The following is a 24460-nucleotide window of genomic DNA, read 5'->3' as shown; positions in this document are numbered from 1 at the left end:
TATCTATGGTTCTAATAATTATTTTTATCATCTTCCCATTGTGAGCAGTTAAAGATGATGTTATTCTGAGAACTCACTTTCATCATAGAGATTCAAATTTAAACTGTCTTTGCATCTTACATTTGCGTTTTACCTTATCTTAACTGAGGTTGCCATCAGACTGCCGATGTTTCAATATTCAGAATAAACAATGACTGAGAGAGCATGAAAGCTTCAAAAGATAAAGTAGATCAACATCGCTGGACCGATTTCAGCCCTTCTTTGGGCTCCTTTAAGGGTTGTTCTCTCACAGCTGGAATTAACTGCCGATATCTATGTCTTCCCTCTAACTCCATATTTAAACATTTTCCTGATATTTGAAAAAGCTGTTTTTGTGTCTTTTTTACTATAGTAACAATTTCCACACCAAAGTGTTGCGTTTAGTGCTTACATATGGTGTGTTCACCGACCAAGAAAATTTGGATTTTAGAGTGTTGGGTAAGGCCTCTAATTTCACATGTTGAACAATGAGCGTATGTTTTTTATTTTTCTCGTTTGTTTTTTATTTTGTTTGCAGAGTGAAAGATGTAGGGTGCAATCATATGTAGGCAGGGTGTCTTTGCATGTCCCTTTGTTGCTGGTAATGTGATCCTTAACTCCAGCTGTACTCCATTTGAATGGATGATCCTCACCACCATCATAGCAAACTGCATTGTCCTGGCTCTGGAACAGCACCTTCCTGATGGAGACAAGACGCCTTTGTCCGAAAGACTGGTAAAACAACCTCGACACACGCATGCGAAATCCATACACTCCCCTTGTGCATTGTGAGCAGTTATGGGATTGTTTATTCTCTGTCATATTAACTTTTATTGATTTTGTTTTATTGTTTTATCTTCAGTTGTAAAGTGACCTTGAGTGTTTTGAAAGGCGCTTCTAAATAAAATGTATTATCATTATTATTATTATTATTATTATTAAAGGCCTGCAAACACAGAGCTATGTAATGAAGAATGGACACAGATACAATAAAAAAATTCACTAAAGCAGAAATTAATACAAAAGAGAACAATGACAACATATACATATGATAGTTAGGATTGCAACTGCAAACATTTTTTACAAGTCGATACATCAAATCATTGTTTGCAACACTGATTTCTTTGTAAAACTTTGTTTTGTTTTTTTTACTTATATTGTTAAAATATTATGTTATTATGAAGTTATGGATTATTCTCAAAGTTAAAGCCCTTTTCTGTAAAATGCAGCAATTTTACATTCCATATTGATAATTTCTTCCTAAATGTCCTGATCAAAACCGATGTGCATGCAAAAACATGACCCAAAGTCTGCTTGCCACTAACCCTGGTTTTCATCTAATCTTACTTTCTCTCAACCTTCATATACCCCATACATTCTTTTATCCTCCTTTTTTATTCTCTTACATCCTCCTTTTTCTGCCCCTCTGTTCTCTGTCTTCTCACCTTTCTGTCCTGTAGGAAGAGACCGAGCCCTACTTCATAGCCATCTTCTGTTTTGAGTCTGGAATCAAGATCCTGGCTTTGGGATTTGCGTTACATAAGGGCTCTTATCTAAGGAACGGCTGGAACGTCATGGACTTTGTGGTCGTCCTCACTGGGTAAGTGCACAGTGACAATTCACGCTACCTTGGACTTTTTGGTTTGCTGTCATCTCTTGGTTGTTCAAATAGTGCATAATGTTTCTAAAAATGAAACATGGCTACTTGTTTTGCTTATTGCAGTTTTGTTGTAACAATCTGATGCAAAAAGGCTTTACATTAATATCTCCTAAATTTCTTATTTGATTTTTTTGACCAATAAATAGTTTTATTTGTTGATGTTAGATATAATTTTTGGGTATCCGTTTGTATTTGTAAATAACACACAGAAGTAATTGCTGAATGTTGACTCAAGTGGAAAATAGGCACAACACAGACAGGTTTATTTGATTGACCAATGTGTCTTATTGTAGAAATTATTCTATCATTGTTGAATGTAAATAATGAAATATGATCAGTTTGTACATTTAATCTCAACTTTCAAATTTGTGTTTTTTGTGCGTGTGCCTCCTGTACTATGACTTCCTCCTTTCTCTGGCATCAAACGACTAATGCAGCCGCAGCAGAGGTCTTGTTTGACAAGGTGTGCATGTGTGATCAGGGCCACTCCCCCCTAAGTCGCTATCCTCTTTTAATGAGGACACAAACACACATACACACATACATGGAGAGGCTGGATCAGAGCCTCCCTGCAGGGAGCAGCAACCAGGGCAAAGTGAAATGTCACTTTTCCGAGAAAATGGGGGGCGCGTTTGTTGTTATGGCAATGACAGGCAGAGAGGAAGAAAAATGTTTCTCCATCCCCACTTTTTTCCACCTTCTTTGAGTGTTCACTTTAAATCCTGACCATCAAGATGATAATAAAATACAATAGTGTCAGTTCTGACGCTATTTGAACTGATGTAATCACTTAAATTTTTACTACTTATTCTAACTCCCAGTTTCAGTCTCAAGATCTGCAGAGCTGGTAGGGGCACCAGACTTGTAGTTGTAATTGGAACAAAAGTTTGTTCTCTGTATTGACTCTGGGGTTGAATAATAATAATTATCCAATGTTGAAGATTGTATATATATATATAAATGTACTAATGACTTTTTGAAATGCATTGCAGTACCACCCCTTGACAAAATGCATTCTTATGGTCATGAATCAGCGCTGCCCTGCCCATTCCCAACTTGGATAGCATGCATCAGATGTGGGGACTCTTATGCAGACTTGGAACCCGCTAGTCTTTTTATGTCATTGCAACATACCTTCCAATGAAATTTGTCCTCTGCGTTTAACCCATCTCGTAGAGAGCAGTGTTCTGCCACTGTGTGGCATCTGGGGAGCATTCTGGGGCTATGGGTCTTACTCAGGGACCCAGAGTGGCAGTCTGAGGGATTCAAACCCAGAACCATGCAGCCACTCCAGGACACAATCGCGCTGCTCTCTGACCACTAGGCCACCGCTTCCCCCTACAGATACAGATGCACCTCATACTTTGCAGTGTGAAATAAATCACATTATTTTCCTTCTACCTGACAACTGTTTTGTCGGCCTATCGCTTGTATCCCTATAATCTGATTTTGTGTTTGTCACATGAAAACAGATTGAAAAGTTCAAGAGGTAAGAGTAGTTTTGCAAGACACAGCAACCTTTCATCGAGAATTAGGTGCAGCCCCTTTTTTACAAGCGACCCGCGTCACTAAACGGCAGCTACACTAAACTCAGCTCTTTTTCCAGCGCCATGGGTGAATGGATGGATGGATGAATTGCTAGATACAGTAGATGTTAGATGATATGGTGGGAGAGAGAGAGGCAGAGGAAGCCCTCTGAGACCAAATGAAGCCCCTTGCCAGAGTAGCAGTAGAGTACTACTGCAGCTAAATAACAGAGGAAGGGAGAAAACCGAGGAGGAGGTAGAGGAAGGAACCACGTGACAATGTCTCTCCGTTCCCCTGGGCTCTGCATAACAGGACAGAAAGAAATAGAAAGAGAAGGGAAATACAAGATTTTCCTTATTTGCCTTCCCCCCCCCCCCCCTTATAGACAGTGTAAGGAGGACAGAGCGGTTCAAAGCTAGAGACTGCAGAAAAGGACGAGAGTGATGGCTGTGGGGACAGGGAGAGTGAGAGTGATGTATGGAGGAAGAGAAAGAGGGAGAGGTTTGGAAGAGGGATGGGTGGAGGAGGAGCAGGGAAGGCGAAGATGGAGATGGAACAAAGGAGGAGGGGAGAGAGAGGAATGAAAAATGCAGAGAGGGAATGAATGTGTGTGTAAGCGCTGCAGTAACCTGCTTTCCTCAGCCCTCTATGATCAATCACTCAGCGCAGCCTATATAACACACAGTGCTGGTTCCTCATGGTGGATATGAACACACAGAAGCACACACACACACCATCTCTTTCTTTAGTCATTTAAGTGTACATACAGGATTACTGTCCAGCGTCTAGACTGCAAGCTACATTGACATTAGAAAGCACCGCTTTCAATCATGTAGAATAACTCGCGTAAAAAAAAAAGGTGTGAATGCAGTCTAAAGAAGCTCTCGCGTTTGTAGAGCCAAAACCAAGCCATAATTCTCCCTTTGCGTGTGGGTTAGGTCAACCCTGAGTTGTGCATGTGATGCACCAGCCATTTACGATGAAATGGCTGGTGTGGTTGCTACATTTAATTTATCCAATAGCCTTTAGTCAGCTTTTGGGATTTTACCCCCACCACCATGCAGTAATGCACAGATGATTCATGTCTAGGTCATTCAGCAAAAGCTCCTTTCTCTGAATTAGATGTTTAAAAAAGATCACATGAAAGAAGGATCACGAACTGTGGTCAGTCTATGAGGATACTGTGAAAAAACAGAAAAAAATAGATTTGAACATGTAGGGTCATGTGTAAAACGTCATTAAATTGGTAATCCTTTGGGTACGCTGCCCTTCTTCATACCAAGACTTAAGACTTTTAATCTAGTTACAGATTTTAGTGTTAATAGTGTCAGTCTCTCTTTTTCTCACTTTTATATCTTCTCTCTTGGTTTCTAGAAGAATGCATGCTTGTGCAGTGTGAGTCGTGACTGTGCAGGCTTCTGACAGTGTTGTGAAGTGTCTGCACTTGTCTGTACGCACGCACGTGCGCTGACTTCATTCTTGGCAAAGGTGCTGGTGAGAGAGACACTTGATGGGAACAAGAATTAATGAGAGGATGGAATAAGAGCAGAGGGGACGCACCAGGAGAGACACAAAGGCAGACGAGGCTGAAGTATTTAGTATTCAGGAACGTCAGCGCATTGATTTTTATTTGCCATGCAGTGACATCACAATGAAATTTAATCATTTACAGTAGAGTCTGGCCAAGTCGATCAATACAAGGACACAAAAGATGTCCCTACTACTCCTCAACTGGTGTTCACCAAGAAATAGTCCAAAAATAGGCACCTGTCATCTCTCAGCCATAAAGTGTATTTTAAGTGAATTTTAAGCTATTTACACAGGAAAAAAATTATGCCTGCTATCCAAACAATACTTTGGAACATAAATATCTTTGTCTCTTTTAATTTATATTTGCAGAAATTATTAAAAATGACTAGCAAAGTCAGAGAAGTGTCATAGTTTAATTCTCTGTTCTCCAAATCAATTTATGTATTTTAAGATTTTCGGACTACAAGGCGCACCCGATATCCTTAAATTTTCTCAAACATTTACAATGTGCCTTATAATCTGGGGCATTTTAAGTATCATTCCCATACTTGTTGTGCCTACTAACCAATTTTATGAGGTACAATGCGCTAAAAAAGTTTGTTAAAATGTTTAAGTACGACTTTAGTTAGCAACGAAGCTGCTCCGTTCAATAGGTATTTGGAGCATTACGTACGCTGAGTCACTACCTGATTGGCCCCGTAACAGGACCCCTGAGCAGTCTGCAAGACTGCCTGACTATAATGTATAAACTAGTTCATCCATGCAAGGCATCCGCGCCCAGAGTACGTGCTAGCAACAATAAACCAAGTAAGGTAATTCAATATACCAGTGAAGTTTATTTTGGCCTTATGCTAGAAACAGGATAGTGTAGTCCAACTACTCGGTCTTCGAGGCAGAGACGGAAAGTTTGTTCGTCTCCCTCTCCCTCAGGTATGTGTATGCGGAGGGGCGGAATGATAACCGTGATATTACACACAGGAGAAGACTATTTAATGCACCTTATAATCCAGTGCGGTGTGCCTTATGTATGAGCATAGACACGTTAATTCACAGTACGTCCAAAAAATACGGTAATACCGAGTCTCCAATACCTTAATGTTTTAATGCACAATCTCAATAAAGTCATTAAAATCAGTGCCATGTACTGTATCTTTGACTGACAGCTCAATATTATAATCCCTGTTGTGATCTATAACTTTTTCATATTTCTTGCATCATTGCTTGGTTGGCATCACAACAAATCCTGCTTGTTTCTCCAACTTGCAAATAGAACATGCTCAACTTAGATGGTATTTCCAAAGCAAATTGAAAGCAGTATAATAAGACCCTCTATTAATAGCATCTTCAAACTCATTGATTTTAGTGGCCACAATTTTTATCTGGTGTTGAAATGTGTTGTACCTGGTTCAGACGTAAGTAGACAAGGCCAGCATGTCCACTCGCCCCTTACATTAAAATCTGTCCTCCAAATGATATACAGTTACCCCCTTTACATGCAAATAAACCCATATTATAGACTTGGCTAAGTCAAGTTTATTGGTCAGCTAAGCCAGCAAAGTGATCTGCTGGTCTTTCTTAACATCTGCAGATCATTGAAGAATAACTATGTTATTATTTAAGAAGGAATTTGGCCGAGGTTCACTGGAGTTTAATGTTTGTTGAATTATTTCAGCAAATTCCTTACAAGCTTCTCAGCTAAGTAGACGTAACTTGAGAGAGATAAAGGAAATTACTTGTATGCATCACAATCTGCACAAGCAATTAAATGTGCTAGAAAGCCATTCGATTATTTTCCCGTGGTGCTGCTAGGTTTGACCCTTTGTCTACTCATAAGAATAATACAAAAACATTTTAACAAATAGAATCATGTCCTGATGCATCTCAAAAATCCAGGCGGAAAAAAAATGCTAAAAGTATGATTCTATTAAAATAAAGTCTTGAGCAGGTCCTCTGAACGGGTTCCTCTGAGGAGTTAAAGGTGAATTCAGTCTTATAAGCAATACCTTTGCAAAGTGAATCGACAAGTTGAACGATGACAATCTTTCCATTTTTCTGTTTGATTGTCACTGTTTAACTCACTGATAGACTAGGCAAAGGTACTGCTTATGAAGCTGAGTTTACCTTTAACTCCTCCGACTCTTGAAGAAGAGATAAACCGTTTAAACCCAGAAGAACCCATCCAGTGAACCTACTCACCTTTTTTCAATAGACTCATATTTTTAGCATATTTAAGATCGCTGTTTAAGCATTTTAGAATTGCTAACAGCAGTGTTGATTTTGAGAACACAATTTTGAGTCTTCTTCTTCTTCTTCTTTTTTTCTTGAGTCGTTCTGCACAACCAGTAGGAGTTTCTGTTACAAGCAGCCCATGTTTAGGGACCCTGTATCATCTACAGCTTATTTTGTATGTCTTGCATTAATACATACAGTGATGCCAATATGCACCATTTTAATTTCCATTCTGTTTAGCATCTCCTTCTGCTGTATGAGATTCATGAAACTGCTGGACATGGAGCTCGGCATGTTTGTGATTGTTAAGGATTTCCATCCAATCGGTTGTGAGGCTAAACAGTGACACAGGGCAAACTTCCTAACTCTAAAAATGCAATAAAAAAATAAAGACATTGGTACTCACATTAGTTGCCACACCCCTTAGGTGATGGTAAGTATTTATCCTGCATCACATCACTTGCTGCAAAAAATGATAAAAGTTTATATTTGGATACATTTAACTTTTTGTCCATGCAAAAAATGCTTAGTCACAAATGAAGAGATGCATTTACAGGTGATATATGTTCATATCACAGAATATGATTTACGTTTAACTCGTGTTTAAAATACTCTTTGGTTGTAATGAAAGTCATCATAGCAGCATTTAAGACCACACATGTTTGACTTCTATGGTGTTCAATGGTAATGCTATTCAAAGCACAACAGCATAATAGTGAAAAGAATGAGATCAACTAATTTATCTGACACTATGGGGAGGGGGGTGGGGGTGGGGTGTGGGGTCCTGCGTCAGTACTGCATCAGGCTGGGACACTGAATGACATCAGAACCCAGAACAGGTGGGAACAGGAACCTCTGACTCACAGGAGGAGCAAATCATACCTTAGATTTGCGTCAGCACAAGCCCAGATTGTTTCATCTGGTCTTCATTAATGCTGCTTTTGAGCTGCATTGTCCCAAGCCATCGGGTTTAATGAACAGATGAACACAAGAGACTTTAACAATGGAAAGCTTCCAATCGTCCAACAACCAGGAGTTGTACTTTTCTGTTTGTTATCTCTTTTTTTATTGGCTGTCAAGAAGTAGTCATCCATTTAAAATGGTCAAACAGGCATGGTATCATTAAAAAATAAATAAATTAAAATATGTCCAATATGTAAAGGGAATTAGGGTCACAGAGCCAGAGAGATGGAGAGGGAGAAACGTGCTCACTGAAAGTTGTCCTTTTGCCATCACTTCCATTATCATTATTGCTCTGCAGTCATTTACAGGCTTGTGACTCTGCCATACATTCTCCTATACCCTGCAACTTAATGCACTGTAGGGTATCTGCTGCATTCAAACTCCCAGTTTTTTTAACATTGTTAGGCTGGATAAGCATTGTACCGTAGGTATGCTTGATGGCATTCAAAGATATGAATTTGCAGTGTGTCATTCCATCTGTGCATTAATTGCTTTGTGTTAAAACATCCAAGTGTAGCATATAATTTACACAATGGCTGTAATGAAAAGAAATGTAGGTTGGAATTAGTTTGAAGGAGAATGAGGTCAGTGTAAGTATTACAAAAAAAAAACATGAACTTAACGTTTCTTCTACATAGACTTTCTGCTTCCCTGCGCACTTTAAATGCCTTTTATCATTGAATGCTTATTTCAGGCAAGAGAAAGCATCTTTCTCAAGACATTGAGCGAGTCTCTCATGATGATGTTTTTCTGACAATTCAGAAACTGTTGGTGTATTCTTCACTTTTTATGAAAGCCAACTGATGCTACTTTGAATTGAATCATAATAGACAAAATCCAAGATCATGACGCTTAATTGCATTTCATCCTTGTAATTCAAGGGAAGTTTAATACTGAATTTGCATTATGGAATGTTGAATGTGAAACTGGTTCTGTTCTGTAAAATTAGTCAATATTTTAGAGTATAATGTCACACAGCTCTCACATTGCCTAAAAATCTGGTTCTGATTGGCTGACCTGTCATGTAGTTCTGTTTAATGAGAAAGTTAGGAATCTGAACTCAACAGAATCACCGGGACCTGGCCAGATTGGAGCTGCGGTATCAATAAATAATTGTTTTCCATCTTTCGTCTAACTTTTGGATAAACTTTCTGCAAAGAGTTTTGTTTACCCTGTGTGTCTCTGCTGAGCTCAGCAGCATTCAGTGTCTTTCAACTTAGCAAATTAACTTGTTCCAAATCCAAACTCAGGGACCTCCAGAAATCCAAACTCAGAGCAAAAGAGCTCACTTTCCCTTTTTAAAAGAGACGCATTAATAAGTCATAGAAGGGGAAACAGCAGCACAGGTTGGACACCAACTTATTTTCCCTCAAAATCATTTTTTGTTCATGAAACTCTTAATTAGACCATCAAATATATTTTTCCTCTTGGCATCAGAGAACTTTAAGACGCTGAATCTGCTAAGTTCTAATTAAAAAGATATCTGATGTTAACATCTATTCATCAACAAACTGTGTAGCTTAATATTTATCCTGTAGACAGCAATTTATATAGGTTCCAAATTCTGTAGCGTATTTCATCGATAGCAATTTCACATTGAATAGTGTTTTGGTACTTGTTTTAGTAGTTGTATTTTTTAAGGTGTGACTTAAAAGTCACACCTATGCAGATGACTGTTTGCTTTAGAAGCGTACTTAAGCATTTGTTAATATGCCTTTCCCCAAAAGAAACTGTGTTTGATATTATTGGGCAGAAGTAGCTGGATGGATTTTATAGTTAACAAAGGTATTTTCACCTTATTTAACTTTTTAATATATATTTATTTTAGTTTTTGCTTTTACTTGAATTAGCTTAGTTGGACATTTAATTTGGTAAGTTTGATATATAATCTCCTACCTATAAAGGGGATTTGTGGGATGATACTGGTGAGCAAAGTCCCTGGCAATTCCAAGAAATCACAAAATGCATGCCACTTTGAAAGACCAACACATTTTCGTTAAAAGGCTGCTTCAGCATTTGGTGCTTTGTGCTCACCCACACACCCTTGTCAACAGAAATAGTCACAGACAGAAACAGACACCTACAGACAAATAATGTTATGCCAGCTGGGTGGTTAAGGTAAAAAGCATTTGCTATTTACCACGCCCTCAACATTAATGGGTAAAAAAATAAATATTTTGAAAGGCTGAATTCTGACCTCTCTTGAGTATTTGAACATACCATATTATGGCATTATGAGATTCTTACAGTTTGAACATATAACATACATCTGTTGCTTTTATATGAACTAGAAAAGAAGTGATTATTTCTACTCATACCATAATAATATAACACATTGATTATTATTGACCTCAAATATCATCTATAATGTTCATATACATTACAGATGGGGGGGGGGCTGCAATTATACATCTTTCATATATTCCTTGAATATTAAGTAATAAACTATGAAATGCTGGTATTACCCGATTAATTAGTTTGGCTGTCTGCTCAGGTAGCACACAGCAGTCAGCTGCTCAACAGTTTCAGGTAGTTGCCTTAAAAAGTACATAACATCAAGAAGGTTTATTAAAGCAGGAATGTGTAAATTTTGACATGGCACATATGGATCCTCTGTGTGGGCTGCCGTTCTCAAAAACCCACCTATGTAATTTGAGAGGGTCAGATCCGTTGCTGAATGAGCACTGCTCTGGGTCACATGACCCATTCTAAGTTACAGCAGTCTGAGTAACAACAAAACAAAACAGATGGGACACTTACCTGATCAGACATTTTTTGGTTCTCCAATGTAGGATTTAATCTATAGGGGTAAATGTTGCCTTATCTTTACAAGTAACTTAATGACTTCTTTTCTGCTGGTCCAAAGTGGTCTGCAATCACATTCCAAAACATGGATGGAGGCTGTTTAATTTTGCGACAGTGCAGTGTTGCTAGTGGCCTTTCGGGCAGTAAACCTTGAAGTTACAGGTATAGCACCCCTAGTGGCTAAAAGTTACACAGTGCTGTTTTAAGATCAGACCTAAAATTTCAATAAAATAATTGTCTTTGCTTAATCTATCTGTAACCCTGTAATTCCACATCCTCCGCTTCTGTATGTGTCCATTCCAGTCCAGACTACCTGTGTGAGTTCATGAAAAGCAAAGCCTACCGCGTCCACGGTTACTCCGTCTAGCTCCGCTCCAAAATTCCTTGGAGCACAAGTAGAACATGTGCGATTAGAGTCATTACAAGCAGAATGCAAATCTATTCGGAGAAGATTGCCATGTTTAAAAATGAAATATTGAAATGACAAATCTCCTTCCTTATTTGGTGCAAAAAGAGTGGTTTTCATCCGATGTTTGAATAAAACATTTCATTTTACTGTGAATATTAAAAGAAAATAGTGGTGAAAGATTTCTATTTACACCATTTACAATTTAGGTTGTTGACGTTCTTTCTCTTGTTTGCTATGATTGCACATGTGGAGCTTGACCTGGCCAGAGCCTCACGGAACGAAACGGAACAGAAAATTGGAGTTGTTCCATCTTTTTCCTTCCATCCATCCATTGTTTGTATCCACTTGTCCATGCGGGGTCACGTGAGAGGTCCCCGCAAGTCCAGCAGTGATTGGGCGAGAGGCAGGGTACACTCTGGACTAGTCACCAGTCCATCATAGCAGTATTCATCTTTTTGTGTGACTTATTCACCCTAAGTTACTTGCTAACATTCAACTCTTAAAAAAAATCAGTTTACTTGGTTGTGCTAAAAGAACACAACTTCAAGTCAATGCCCTAATATTCTAGTAGCATCATGGCAAACAAGCCTCACTGGAGTTTATGTCAAGCTGTTGACACAACTGATTCATAGATAATACAATATTAACATAAAAAAATGTCTGTCTGCCAACAGTCCTCTTATATTACAGCTCTAAAGTAATAATTTATAAAGAATGGTAACAAGGTTGGACTAGTCCTTGGACTCTTTGACACATGGCCATTCCATCACAACAATACAGAGACACACAGGAAAAACAACCATGCACACACGTACACTCTTACCTAAAGGCAATTTTAGAGACAAGTTAACCTGACATCCATGTTTTGGGACTATGGGAGGACGTCAAAAAATTGGTGGATAAATGGAAGTGGGTGGGGGCCCAGTCACTTATTGGCCTTACTGGTTCTGCGGTCCAAGTTTTGAACTGCATGTGATCTCTTAAAGTCAGTGATATTTCTGCTTCGGCATAAATGTAATTAATGCAAGTCACAGAATAATCATCACTGGGCATCAAAATGTTCTGAAAAGTCAATCGAAAACTACTGCAAATAGTAGCAAACACACGCTGTACACAGTTTTGAACATTTGGAATGACATACAAAACAAGGCAATTTTGATAGAAGAGGCATGTGATAAGACAGAGGAATCCGGACTTTTGTGCCCTTGTAAATTCCCTGCGCCATACAAATCAAAAAGGATTAAAACATATCTGTTGCACTTTTAACCACAGGTGAAAACACACATCAAGGTTTCTGTACCAGCAGTTAACAGAGGAATGATTGCGCTGTCCAAGAAGAAATATTGATCAGCTTCTGTGTCTGTTGATGTAAATATTGGTCGGACGTTCTACCAGTATTAACCAATAGCAGACCAATTAACCTGTATACCAAAATACAGTAATGTGGCAAAATCAACCGTAAGAAACTGTTTCTTCTCAAGACCACCTTTAAATCGCCTCACCCTCGAGTTCTCCACAACATCAAAGTCAAAGTAGAAACGGGAGGGGGAGAAATAAATAAAGGGAGGGAAAATTGTGAAACTTTGTGTTCAGTTGTGGTGGAGGGAGTGAAAGAGTCCATCAGCTGAGTGTTTGCACTCTGCTGAGATCAGCAATAATGTGCGGCCAAGAAAATGAACTGAGGGAAAAGAAGAGGAAGGGAGGGTGGAGAATATGTTCAAATGAGTGAGTGCTTCTGTCTTTCTTCTGCCAAGGTTCGACAACCAGGAAACAAAGAGGGGGAAAAATGTGGGGGTAAAAAAAAAAAAAAAAACGAGGAGTAAAACTATGTTTAAATGGACTGAGAAAAGAAAGCTGAGGCTTGATGGCAGAAAGTGCACAAGCCTCGTATTCCTGCAGTTCCCCTGTTTCCTCTGCCATCCTCCCCCTTGCTCCTAATAGATGGACTCTTCCATAGAGCAATGGTTTGGACTTGCTAGCTGAGGCCCGGGAGAACTCGAGTGTAACAGTTGCAAAAATGCAGCTAAATGTCCTTATCGACCACAAGGTTATTGTGAGATACCATGGGCCAGCAGTTTTGTACACATTTCACTTTATGATAACTAAATAGAGCTGATGCAAATATTATCACATCAGATTCAATTTATATAATCATAGTAGCTGGGAATCCACATTTAGAAGCTGAGACAAAGGGAGACTTCAAAGATTTTATGTACTGCAGACTTGAAGAAAATACCCTGCGTTTAGATTTACTGTCCACACACACACGCACTAACACGCGTACGGCCTTGTTTAATTTTCATAGTGAGGAGCATGGCTTGACTTTTAATGGACTTCCATTCCCTTTTAAGCCTTTCTATGGCCTAACACTGACCCTAGCAGTGAACAGATGAACACTTTTTATCATCTGTAAATTGCGAGGTTGGAGCCTTCAAGGTTTGGACTGTTTTTTTTTATATAGCACCACACAAAGATTGAATCTAGAGACCAATAGAAGACCTCAAAAATCATTGTGCTCTGCAAACTTTTCCAGAACTGTGTTTGCTTTCTGACAAAGGACCTGCTAAAAGAGGCAAAAAAATGATAGGAGTACCATAGTCTGCTGCTATTCATCAGTCTTGACCTTCCTTTGCTCCTACTGGTTCACTACTGTTTTGTACCTCAGACTGATAAATTCACCACTGCCTACTGGAAATGCACCACAAGAGGTGGAGTTTTGGTGATTCTCTGACCCAGTCATCAAACAACCCTTATTTGGCCATTGTAAAATATGCTCTAATCCTTACTGTTCAGGGCATAGTGTTCATTTGGTGCCCAATATACTGTATCTCACTCAGGTGACATGTTACAGAGATTGCTGTTTTTAACCTTAACTGTTAGGGTCATAATGACTAATCGCTGTATATAAAAATTATTTTATAAAGTGTTCATCAATAACATTTTTAAATTAATTTATTGTAATGTATCTACAGTGTATTACATAATTTGATGGAAAACCTACTAGAAATCCTTTAACGTGTACGTGTTTTATTTTCATCTGTGGTCCAATTATTACTTGTGCATGACTGTGAGTGTAAGAGTGTGTGAGCAGGGGGGTTAAATATTGAGCACACAGTGGGAGACGGTGACTGGACAGGAGCTCACACTGCGGTGACACATGGCTCTCCCACACAACTTCCACATTATACACACGCAGCCTATGTGCACAACCACATGCAGCCCATGGACTCGTTACTGGCACAAACCTGCCCCAGTATATTGCATGTTGCCAGTGTGTGTGCTATTTTTTTGCCAATTGTGCTGACAGTGAAAAGATGGACACACATGTACGACCACTCAGAGCAACAAAACACACCACATGTACTTTTAATATATGTAGTATTGTTAAGTGATGATTCATGCAGCTATGCTAGGACATTCCTACCCAGTGAGAACTACCATTTCTGTCATCTGACCGAACAAAAATAAATGTGGAGATTTTGAGTTTTAAGTTAAATAACAGACATGTGTTTGAAGCTAGACATTTACATCCGCTGAATAAAAACATGCAAAACCATGATTTGGGATTGCCAAAGTAATTGCTTGTTACAAATAATAATAATAATAATAATAATAATAATAATAATAAATATTCTTTAAATTCAAGAATTAACTTAGATTTCTTTTGAATTTGGAATACTTATATATTTTTTGTTCTTGGATCAATTGTTTTGGGTACCCCTTCAACAATCTTTTCTTAAAACCCGTTTTGGCCCCTCCCTCCTGACACAACTGGTGGACACTAGGAGTTAGCTTTGGAAGGCTGCCTTGCTTGCATATGGACCACAAATTTCAGACCCTGCAGAACATTAACCTCGTTGTCCTTCAGCCACTTTGTAACAAATTTGATGGTATGCTCCGGGTCATTCTCCATTTAAAAGTCTACTTTGTGCCTGACGTTCCCTTCCTGGCTGATGTCTTGACATGAAATGATGGTATTTCCACCTAAGGCCCTTTCCTCGTGACACCATCCATTGTGTGCAGTTGAATAGTCCATCTTGCAGTAAAACACCCCAATAACATGATGCTGCCACTCCTATACACTTCCTAATTGGCAAGATGTTCTCAGGCTTGCAAGCTTCCCCATTCTCACCTAATTACCTAAAAAATGGAAATTGGACTAATTTTATAAGGTGCCTTTCTAGTCACTCCAACCACTCAAAGGGCTTTACACTAGAGCAACATTCACCCAATTGCACTCATATTCATACTCCCATATGCAGATCTGTAGACAATTTAGGGTTAAGTGGCTTGCCCAGGGGCACACTGTCATGTGACAAGATGAAGCTGCAATTGAACCCACAACTTTGTAAATGCAAAACAATTACTATTCCCTCTGAGCAACTGTCACCGTTTTGTCAGTGGTATTTTAGTCTCGGGGACAATCGTCTCTAAATATGTAACACATAGACACAGGAAAACACATCGTCAGCTATGCAATTTCAGTTGGCAAAAAATGACCTGCTCACAAAAACGTTGATTTCATTAGTGATGCACATTATGTTGTAATACAGTCTGGAAAATGTGGGTTAATCATATCAGAATTAGATATTTACCTTGATATGTTGCTGCCCTAAAGTTCATTTATCACGACTATTATTTCCCTGCAGTTTTCTCTTTAACCCTGACCGCGTTGACAGGAAGGGAAGAGGTAATGAAAAAAAAGGAGGGGGGGGGGGGGATTTGACAGTCAGTGTTTGGCATAACATTGCTCTTAAGCAGCTTGGCTGGTGTCTGCAAGCAGGATAACTTGTGCTTATGTGCGCAAAAGGTATGCTTGCCAGAATGCACCAGAGCTCCTGTTAGATCAGGGTGTGAGAAGGCTACGTAGGGGAAGTGCGGCGGGGTGGGGGCGATACGCAGGGGGTTGTGACGGGTTAAAAAGAAGCAATTGCCAGGAGACCCACTTCCTATCCCCATTGCTGCGGCATTGCCGAGATTCCATCAATGAGCAGGGGTTGCGTTTCCCAGGCAACGCTTGTGAATGAGAGCAGATCGGTATCCGTGGAGACTCTGCGAAGAGAGGAATCGCCGGTTACCATGGTAACGCCGTGAACAAGGAAAGACTGACCAAAACGAAGGTAGCAGGTGACCTCTGTGATCTTCATCAGGGTTCTCAATAATCATCATCAGCATCATCATCTTCATCTTCAAATCTTTGCTCCTCATCGTGTTTGCCACAGAAGGAATGGAGATATTGTGAAGACAAACAATGTTATAATTCTTTGAACAAGTAGCATCAGGAAGGCCTAATCAGTAGTTTATATATGTACCACCCATCAGCTACTTTAAATGACTTACATGGCTATAGCTCAACTATCTTATCAAAATCAAATCTGTGTCCTAGCACCAATAACATGTATTTCATCTAAAGAATGAATTAGGACATCCCATTGAGCTCTCAACAAGTTAACTCACACAGAAGAATGCTTTCATTAAATGTTTATGGTTAATGTCAATTTAAATATTAAAGAATTTTACAGGAAAGAAGATCACATCGAATAGTACTACTGATCAACTAAACTATAAAATAAAATAAGGACATTCAAAATACACATTACTTGTTAAAAGTTATAAAAAGACTGTTCATTTTAATGGTCTAATTAGGAGATTAAAGAGTTATTTCTAGTAAGAGAGAGGTTTAGAGTAAGAAATGGAAAAAGGTGTTGAACCCTCTGTGTATCCGGTCGATGTTAATATCAGCGACCACTCACGACAAAATACAAAGTGTCCTTTTGAGTCTGATACGTGTTGCCGTCTCACATTCTGGTACTGGTTCTGTCAGATATAAGAATCTCTCATGATTGTTTCTCTAGCTTAGAGACCCACCTGGACACAAGGGCCCACAGCACTCTGTTGGCCCTTGAGGTTATGTTAAGTAGTATGGCCCGCGCCGCACTCTGGGTTTGGATGTCTGGAGGTTATTTTCCCTTTTTGAAAAGGAAGTTGTTAATGCAACAAGCACATGTTCAAAAAAGAAGTTACACAAGGCTTAAACACACATACAAAACTTGAAACTCAGCAAAGTGTGTGATGAAAGCCAATCAAACATTGCCCAAGTCGTGGTGATTAGGTTGGGTCTGGTTTCTTTCTGGGTTGAAAGCTTTGTTCAGAGTCTGATTCTTCTCATGTGAAATGGACCCACGTGTGGGTGGGGGTGGGGGAGCAATACAAACAGAAGCAGGCTTTTTACTTCTGCTTGGACAGCCGAGAGCTTCCCCAGTTGTGTGATTTTTAATCACAACATTTCATCTTAGCAAAAACAAATCAGAGATGGATAACCTTCACAATCTCTGTTTTGTCATGTACACACAGTTGTGTAGACTAGTGCTCGCATTCTTATCTTGTATTTTGAGTTAGAGTATCCATCCATCCAACCATCTACCCATTTTCTTTACCTGGTTAATTCTTAGAGGGTTACAGTGGAGAGCACAGTTATACCCAGGGGCAATTTGGAGTCATTACAATATCCATCTATTAAAAATTATAAGATTCCTAATTTTCTCAGTGTGGTACGCCTGAAGATATATTTGTAGCTTGATGTAGAAAATGGCTGACTTAAGGAAATCAGACTTTCACCTCCCGATGAAACATCCCTTATCTCCACCTTTTTAATTAGTACTATACCATCTATAATGTAACAAATGTTTATGTATACAACAAAAGCAGATTGTTCTAGGACCTAATAAGGAAATAGTTAAACTGTGAGCCATGGCATCTCTTAAATGCATATTTTACACATCCAGAAAAGTCATACAGCACCTGGGTGGTCAGCCTGCTGTTAGCGTGTTGCAGTACAGTTTAAATAGTGTTTGTGTTGCTTTACATGGTTAATAGTTTGGTGTTTCCCTGCAGCATGGGCCTCTGTCATCACCATCCAAACACCTTTTCCCACTGCAGAGAAAACACTTCCTTATTTCATCTCTAGAGTATCTCTGTTTCTCTTCTTCTGCTTCTCTTATGAGTTTTACCGTCTCTCTGTCTCAGCAGTTGGATCTAACACTTTTGACACACAGGACTATCACTCGCTTTCAATCTGCTCACTCTTTTTCACGCTCTCTGTCTCTTAAGGGGATGTTGCCTTTCTTTCTTCACAGTTGGTATTTCATTAAGGACTCTCCGGCGCAGTCTTCTAGGGGCAGGGCTCTGTGATTTTTCATGTTTGTACAATCTCTGTTATTAACAAGGATTAAAAGAATTATTCAGATGCGTTTTTAAAGCAAGAAGAAGCATGCAACCTTCTGATTCCACGGCATGTTTGCTGTAGCTTAGCGATGATTCAAAACCACATTTTATAAACTGAGAAATGTGGGCCAGTCTTTAGTGGGCTAAAGACTGGCAGGATTATGCAGACGTTGTAAAGGATGTAGTTACAATTTTCCAGTAATGTGTCTGTGCGGTCTGTTTGTATAATTACAAATATAAAATTTCTGACCGTAGGGTCGAGCTAAGGGCTAATCAGAATGGGATTGGTTCCAAAACAGATATATATCATCTTAAATTAACTCCAGTTTTAAAAATGTCACAAAAGACTGTGCTCATGGCTTTTCAGAGTAAGGCACTAATGCAAACCGGAATAATCCAAATGTTGCATTGAGGTACAAGCTACCAATATTGGATTAATTCCCAAAATGTCTCACTTTTTGCTTTTCAGCATTATGTATTTCACATTAACCTTAACATTGCAGATTTCTAATAACAAAACCTTTCTAAGAACAAATTTCTGAACATTTAAATCTAAGTGCTTTTGATAGAAATAGAAAGCAGCTACTCTCAGATTGCCAGTAAGCTTGATTTTCTGCTAAGACTGATTTCCATCTCTCCAAAGTAAGACCATCAGAAAATGAGTTTAAAATACAGTTTGTTAGCTGTTACAAACCTATGGAGTGAAAATTGACTCAAAATATCTCTATGTGTGTAACACTGGGTTTGTAACTTGTGTAAAGCTGTTTGTGTGTTGCTTTGGGTAATTGAATGGGTAATTTGTAAACCATAAAAGACATGTTGTGTATAATCTCGAGTACTTGCAAATGTATTCTCAAATCCACACACAGATGCAAAAGAAATTATGAATGCAAAATAAATGTACATATGCACAATCACAAATTACCCACGCAGTGTAAATATGTATGCACAAATCTTCTGATACAAATGGACAAATCTACATTCACGCACAAATCACTACAAAAGCATGAGCAGTTTTGAGACTCATTTCATGCTTCAGATTCTTGCGTACGAACTTGTGATCCTTATAACTGATGCACGGAGTTAGCACAACATATTTGTTGATTTTATAAATGATTACCTTTACAACTACAAACAGGATTCAATCAGAGACAACTGTACTTTTGCTCACTTTTTCTGAAGAAAAAGTGCAAGCCTCCAGGATTGACAAACACTCCTGGATAGGTGTTGAAACGTCTTCAGAAAAGCTAAGCCAAAGTTTGGTTGCCTCTGATTTAGGCCTGCTTTTAATTGCCATGACCCGGATGGCTGAGAATTTACACAGTTATTTGATTTAGTCTTTTTTTAGTATTAAGCAAGAGGTGGCTGTTTTTAAAGATATATACCCATTTTATATGCTTTAAAAAACAACCAAAATTGTTCGATCATGATAAAATAAGGTTATATGCACCAATTGTCCATCCCGATAGTGTTTTGATGGTCCCTTTTGCGGCTGAATAGAACAAATTACTAACAAATTGAGGGGGGGAAAAAACTAAATAAAAAACACCAAAATAACAGCTAATATGCCAGCATGATGTGATCATTTTCCATAAAAATTTTGTATGCAACCAGAGTGAGCTAGTGACTTATAAATTAAAGAGTCAAAAAACATGACTATGCACCTTTAAGGAAGATCATGATAAAATGGAGGGGAACTAAAACTACAGTCCTTATTTGAGAAACTTTGGTTTATAGCCTTTTGAAAAAATATCAGTTTTTATGAGAATGATCAAATTATTTTGCATTTTACAGCACTTTTGCATATGTTTTACTTTTAATGCTGGGTGAATGTTCTTACTAGAAATGCACCAATTAACATCATGTGACTGACTTCCAATCTCCAGATTTTTGTAAGACCTGCTGATGCTGATTTTGGTTTATTCTGGTTTTATGTTTGTTTTAAAACTATAGCAAAATGCTATATTGGCCTTCAAAATAATTATTATAATCTTCCTGCTGTGTGCAGTTATTGATTTTTTTTTAATTCAGCTCAGTTTATTTATATTGGACATTCAAAAGTCTTTCACAAAGTAAGAAACAAAAATAAAATCGTCCCAATAGAACTATTACAATTCAGAAAAGTGAAACCACAGTCTATAGTAACTAATGAAGAAATAACTTAAAAAATTAGGAGAAAAGGCTACAGAACGTCTTGTGCTAAATTAGTCACTACCAGACAAGTTTTTTAAAAATATATTAAGGCAAAAACAAACAATTTGCAAAGTTTGATGTGTCACATTTTTAATTAGTATTGCTAGCATTCACTATCAATCTCCAAATTCACTATGTTTTCATGACAGACAGGCTGGAAGCTCAGAGAGATTAACCAGAGTCACTTCTATGTGCTGCATTCAGCCTTTCTGTTGTCATATTTCTCTACCCCTCCTTATTGATTCTTCTAAAAAAAAAACAATTGAATGTGGAAGAAAGCAATTAATGCTTTGTAGACAAACTGGGCAGTATGAAGAAAGTTTTCCTGAGTTACACTAAAAATACATAATTCTTGGAAGAGAGGTTGTGAGTGGGCTAAGTAAGTTTAATGACAAATAATCCGTACATTTTTGAAGGAGATAGATAGAGTTAAACTTGGTAGGATGAGTTCTTGCCCAGATACTATTGCAATAATTAACATAAGGGTAGATTAAAGAGTAATAAAGCATCAAGGTAGATTTTCTATCCAGACAATAACAGATTTTCTCAAAATACCAATGTTTTTATCAATTTTAGATAAAATATCACTAATATGAGGTTTCCAGGACAATATATTGTCAATTAATATGCCTAAAAATATAATTATTCATGCTAATTTGTTAACTTAAACCACCTGGAAAGTTTATACAGCTCGCTGTTGATTATTGAAACCAGAAATTCAAGATTACAATGTGAATAGAAAATGCTTGTGTCATCTACAAACAAAATTGTTGACAAAGTATTTGAGACTTTATATAAATCAATAACATTAATCAAAAGTAAAAGTGGTCCAAGGATAAATCCTTGTGGAACTCCACATTTAATGTCCAATTGAGGGGAGTTAGTGCCCTTAAAAGAAACATTGTTTTATGTTTGTGAGATAATTGGAATACCTGTGGGATGTTTGAAACGCCAATCGATTTCAATTTCAGAGTATCTCTAGCTTAAACTTTGGTACATTGCCACCTATGCACCTGGCATGTTTAAAACAACGGTGCAGAGTGGTGAATTTACACGGGTTTGTGTGGATGAAGAGTTTTCTAAAAGGATCCTGTGTGTACGATGATATTTTTAAATATGATGTGGGGGAGATATTCAATTTTATAAATATCCGGCTAAGTGTTTACAAGGCCTCCATCTCAATAAACCAGAGACGTGTCTCAGCATGTTCTAGAAATTGCACTTTCCTCGAGCGTCCTATATCTCTGTGCTTCACCTGACATCATTTTAAACACCTTTCTTATACTGAATATACATGCTTCCTCTTGTCTCAAAGAAGAAGAAAGTTCCACACTGAATATGGAAGAGTTTTGGTATGCAAGCAGTTGCTCTTACACCTTTCACAATCTATATCACTTTCTAAACTGTCATAACAACCAGTTTATTTATTCCATTGTTATCGATGTGAAAATTCAATAGTCCCCATCATACATCTGTTTGTGAGTGGAGTGGTTTTGATTAATGACGTTGCTTTGCCTGTTCAATCGTTGCACCTCAAAGCTGTTGGCAGCTTCAAGCAGAAAAGATCATGCTAATAAATCAAACAAGTCATGATAGTCATAGCTACAATCAGAAGTTATTACTTTCCATTACCTATCCTTTGTATCCTCTCAACTATACTTCAGAATAAATTGTATTAGTCTTCCATCCATTCATTTTCTTTCACACTTCCTCCCTATTAATTTATTTTCCTCTGTTATTTTTTTTGTAGCAACTCTCTTTCCACATTCCCCTTTCTGGTTTTCCCCACAAACGCCAACATACTCTCTGCTTCCATCTACTGGCCACCAGCATGCACTGTGGACTGGTTCAGCTGTTGCTAGGGACAACTGCTTCTTGAAGATTTGAGTTGTCTAGCAGTGGGGCACGGCTGCTAAATATGTGCACTTTTGAATGTTCCCTAATTTGGGAATTACGTGATAAATATGTGCTGAAATGTGACAAAAAAAAGAACAGTAACGTGTTCAAAAACAATGATTCCAACGCAAGCTATGTAGCGTGATCAAAGTTGCATTTGAATGACGGTCCAAGATCACAGAAATACAGAAGCTACTTCAGAAAATATGAATCACTCCAAGATCATGTCAGACTGATGCATTTTGGTCATTTTGCTGAGGTCTAGTCTGTTGAGGCTTGCAGCAAGGCCTTTAACTGCGGCTGTTAGAAATCCATTGAGGAAATGAGTGGCTTGGCTGCCGATGCTGTGTCTCTAAATAAATGACCTCTTACTGGAATTAGCAACAAACCTGAAGAGAGATTTAGAAAGGGTTGGGGTGGAAATAAAAGGGAAGTGTAACTAAATGAGTAAGAGACAGGAGAAGACATTATTAAATTAAGCCAGGTTTCTTTCAGTGCTTGAAATCTCATTGACTTTGATTTTATAAAATTCTCTTCTGTTCAATGTATTGCATTTCCATGTACTGACTTATTAGAAATACTTAGACATCAAGCTCAGCAAAGTAGCAGTGAGCATGGTAGACAATGTGGACATGTCCACAGTTTCCAGTCAAATGATATTTTATTCATTCATGAAAAATAGTTACTTTGGAACTATATTTGATAATGCACTAATTTAGTCTTTTTTCTTGGCCTATAACAGGAAGTTTCTTACTCATTTGGGCTTTTATATGTGAAACATGCATAAACCCCAACATCCATCCATTTATCCATTTTCCGTCACGCTTGGGGTCGCGAGGGGTGCTGGTGCCTATCTCCAGCAGTCAATGGGCGAGAGGCGGGATACACCCTGGACAGGTCGCCATTCAATCGCAGGGCAACACAGAGACAAACAGGACAAACAATCATTCTCACACACACTCACCCCTGAGGAGAATTGAGAGAGGTCAATTAACCTAACAGTCATGTTTTTGGACTGTGGGAGGAAGCCGGAGTTCCCGGAGAGAACCCACGCATGCACAGGGAGAACATGCAAACTCAATGCAGAAAGACCCAGGGTCGGACTGGAACCCAGGACCTTCTTGCTGCAAGGCAACAGTGCTACCCACTGTATAGTTGTGAAGTGGAAGGAAAAGGGTAGATGGTTTTCAAAATATTTAACTAATATAAACACAAAAGGTGAGGTGTAAATTTGCATTGACTGTCAGATCTGATGGAAACTGTCTGTGGACAGCACGTTAAAGCGACAGCAGACTGAAGCTGCACTTACACCATATCGTTGCACCAGGGCTTAGACCATACTGTTGATCCTCCTCCAGAGTTACTACAGGCTTCCGTGCTGCTTCTCTAGTTAATGCTCTCCTTGCCAGCTTGTCACTTCACGTGTAGGGCCATGCCTTTGCAGGTTCGCCATTGTAGAACAATGCAATTCCCATAGAATATATTGAACTGTTGGGGGACCAAAGTCCCGGGACAGTAATGTGCGGGTAAATTAAATTAGTCGGGTAAATGTGTATGGAAACGGCCCAGGCTTTTGAGTGGCAATAAAAAATTTGCTGTTGTTGCCGCTTGCTTCCTCGCTGCGAGCCGCCCTTTTATTGTCTGAATCCAAACAGTCGCTTCTCTGATAAGTCACATCTACAAAAATCCCGCCCAGCGATCCTGATCGCCTCGTCCATTTTATGTGGTATTGAAATGCCTCACATGCGAGCGAGTCCAGATGGATGTGTGAAGCCACGTGGAGCTCGGCGGAACTACATCCATCTGGCGAGAGTGAGGTTAGGTTAATTTACCCTGTCAACATTTCTTATTTTTGCTTAATTCATTTCTAGTCTTGAAAAGGAGATGTCTGCCACAGAATATTTCCTCCTGACACACATTCTTACCTGTCTTGGGGACGTTTGGTTCCACCTTGACCACTGATGACTTAGCGTACTTCCCTGTAGTCTCCTCTAAAAATATTTGTT

General features: G+C 38.7%; 1 protein-coding gene across 1 annotated transcript in view; it reads left to right on the top strand.

The window, feature by feature from the left end:
- Nucleotides 1-646: 646 nt before the first annotated feature.
- Nucleotides 647-24460, top strand: part of cacna1ab (calcium channel, voltage-dependent, P/Q type, alpha 1A subunit, b) — a gene marked incomplete at both ends in the record, with an annotated part of 46102 nt that continues 22288 nt past the window's right edge. Inside the window, 2 exon segments of the mRNA XM_036134166.1 lie at nt 647-753; nt 1479-1618. Of these exon segments, the coding sequence (XP_035990059.1) occupies nt 647-753; nt 1479-1618 (247 nt within the window).

Source organism: Fundulus heteroclitus, unplaced genomic scaffold (assembly GCF_011125445.2).
Source record: "Fundulus heteroclitus isolate FHET01 unplaced genomic scaffold, MU-UCD_Fhet_4.1 scaffold_759, whole genome shotgun sequence".
Taxonomy (NCBI): domain Eukaryota; kingdom Metazoa; phylum Chordata; class Actinopteri; order Cyprinodontiformes; family Fundulidae; genus Fundulus; species Fundulus heteroclitus.
This window is presented reverse-complemented; position numbering and strand designations above follow the sequence as displayed.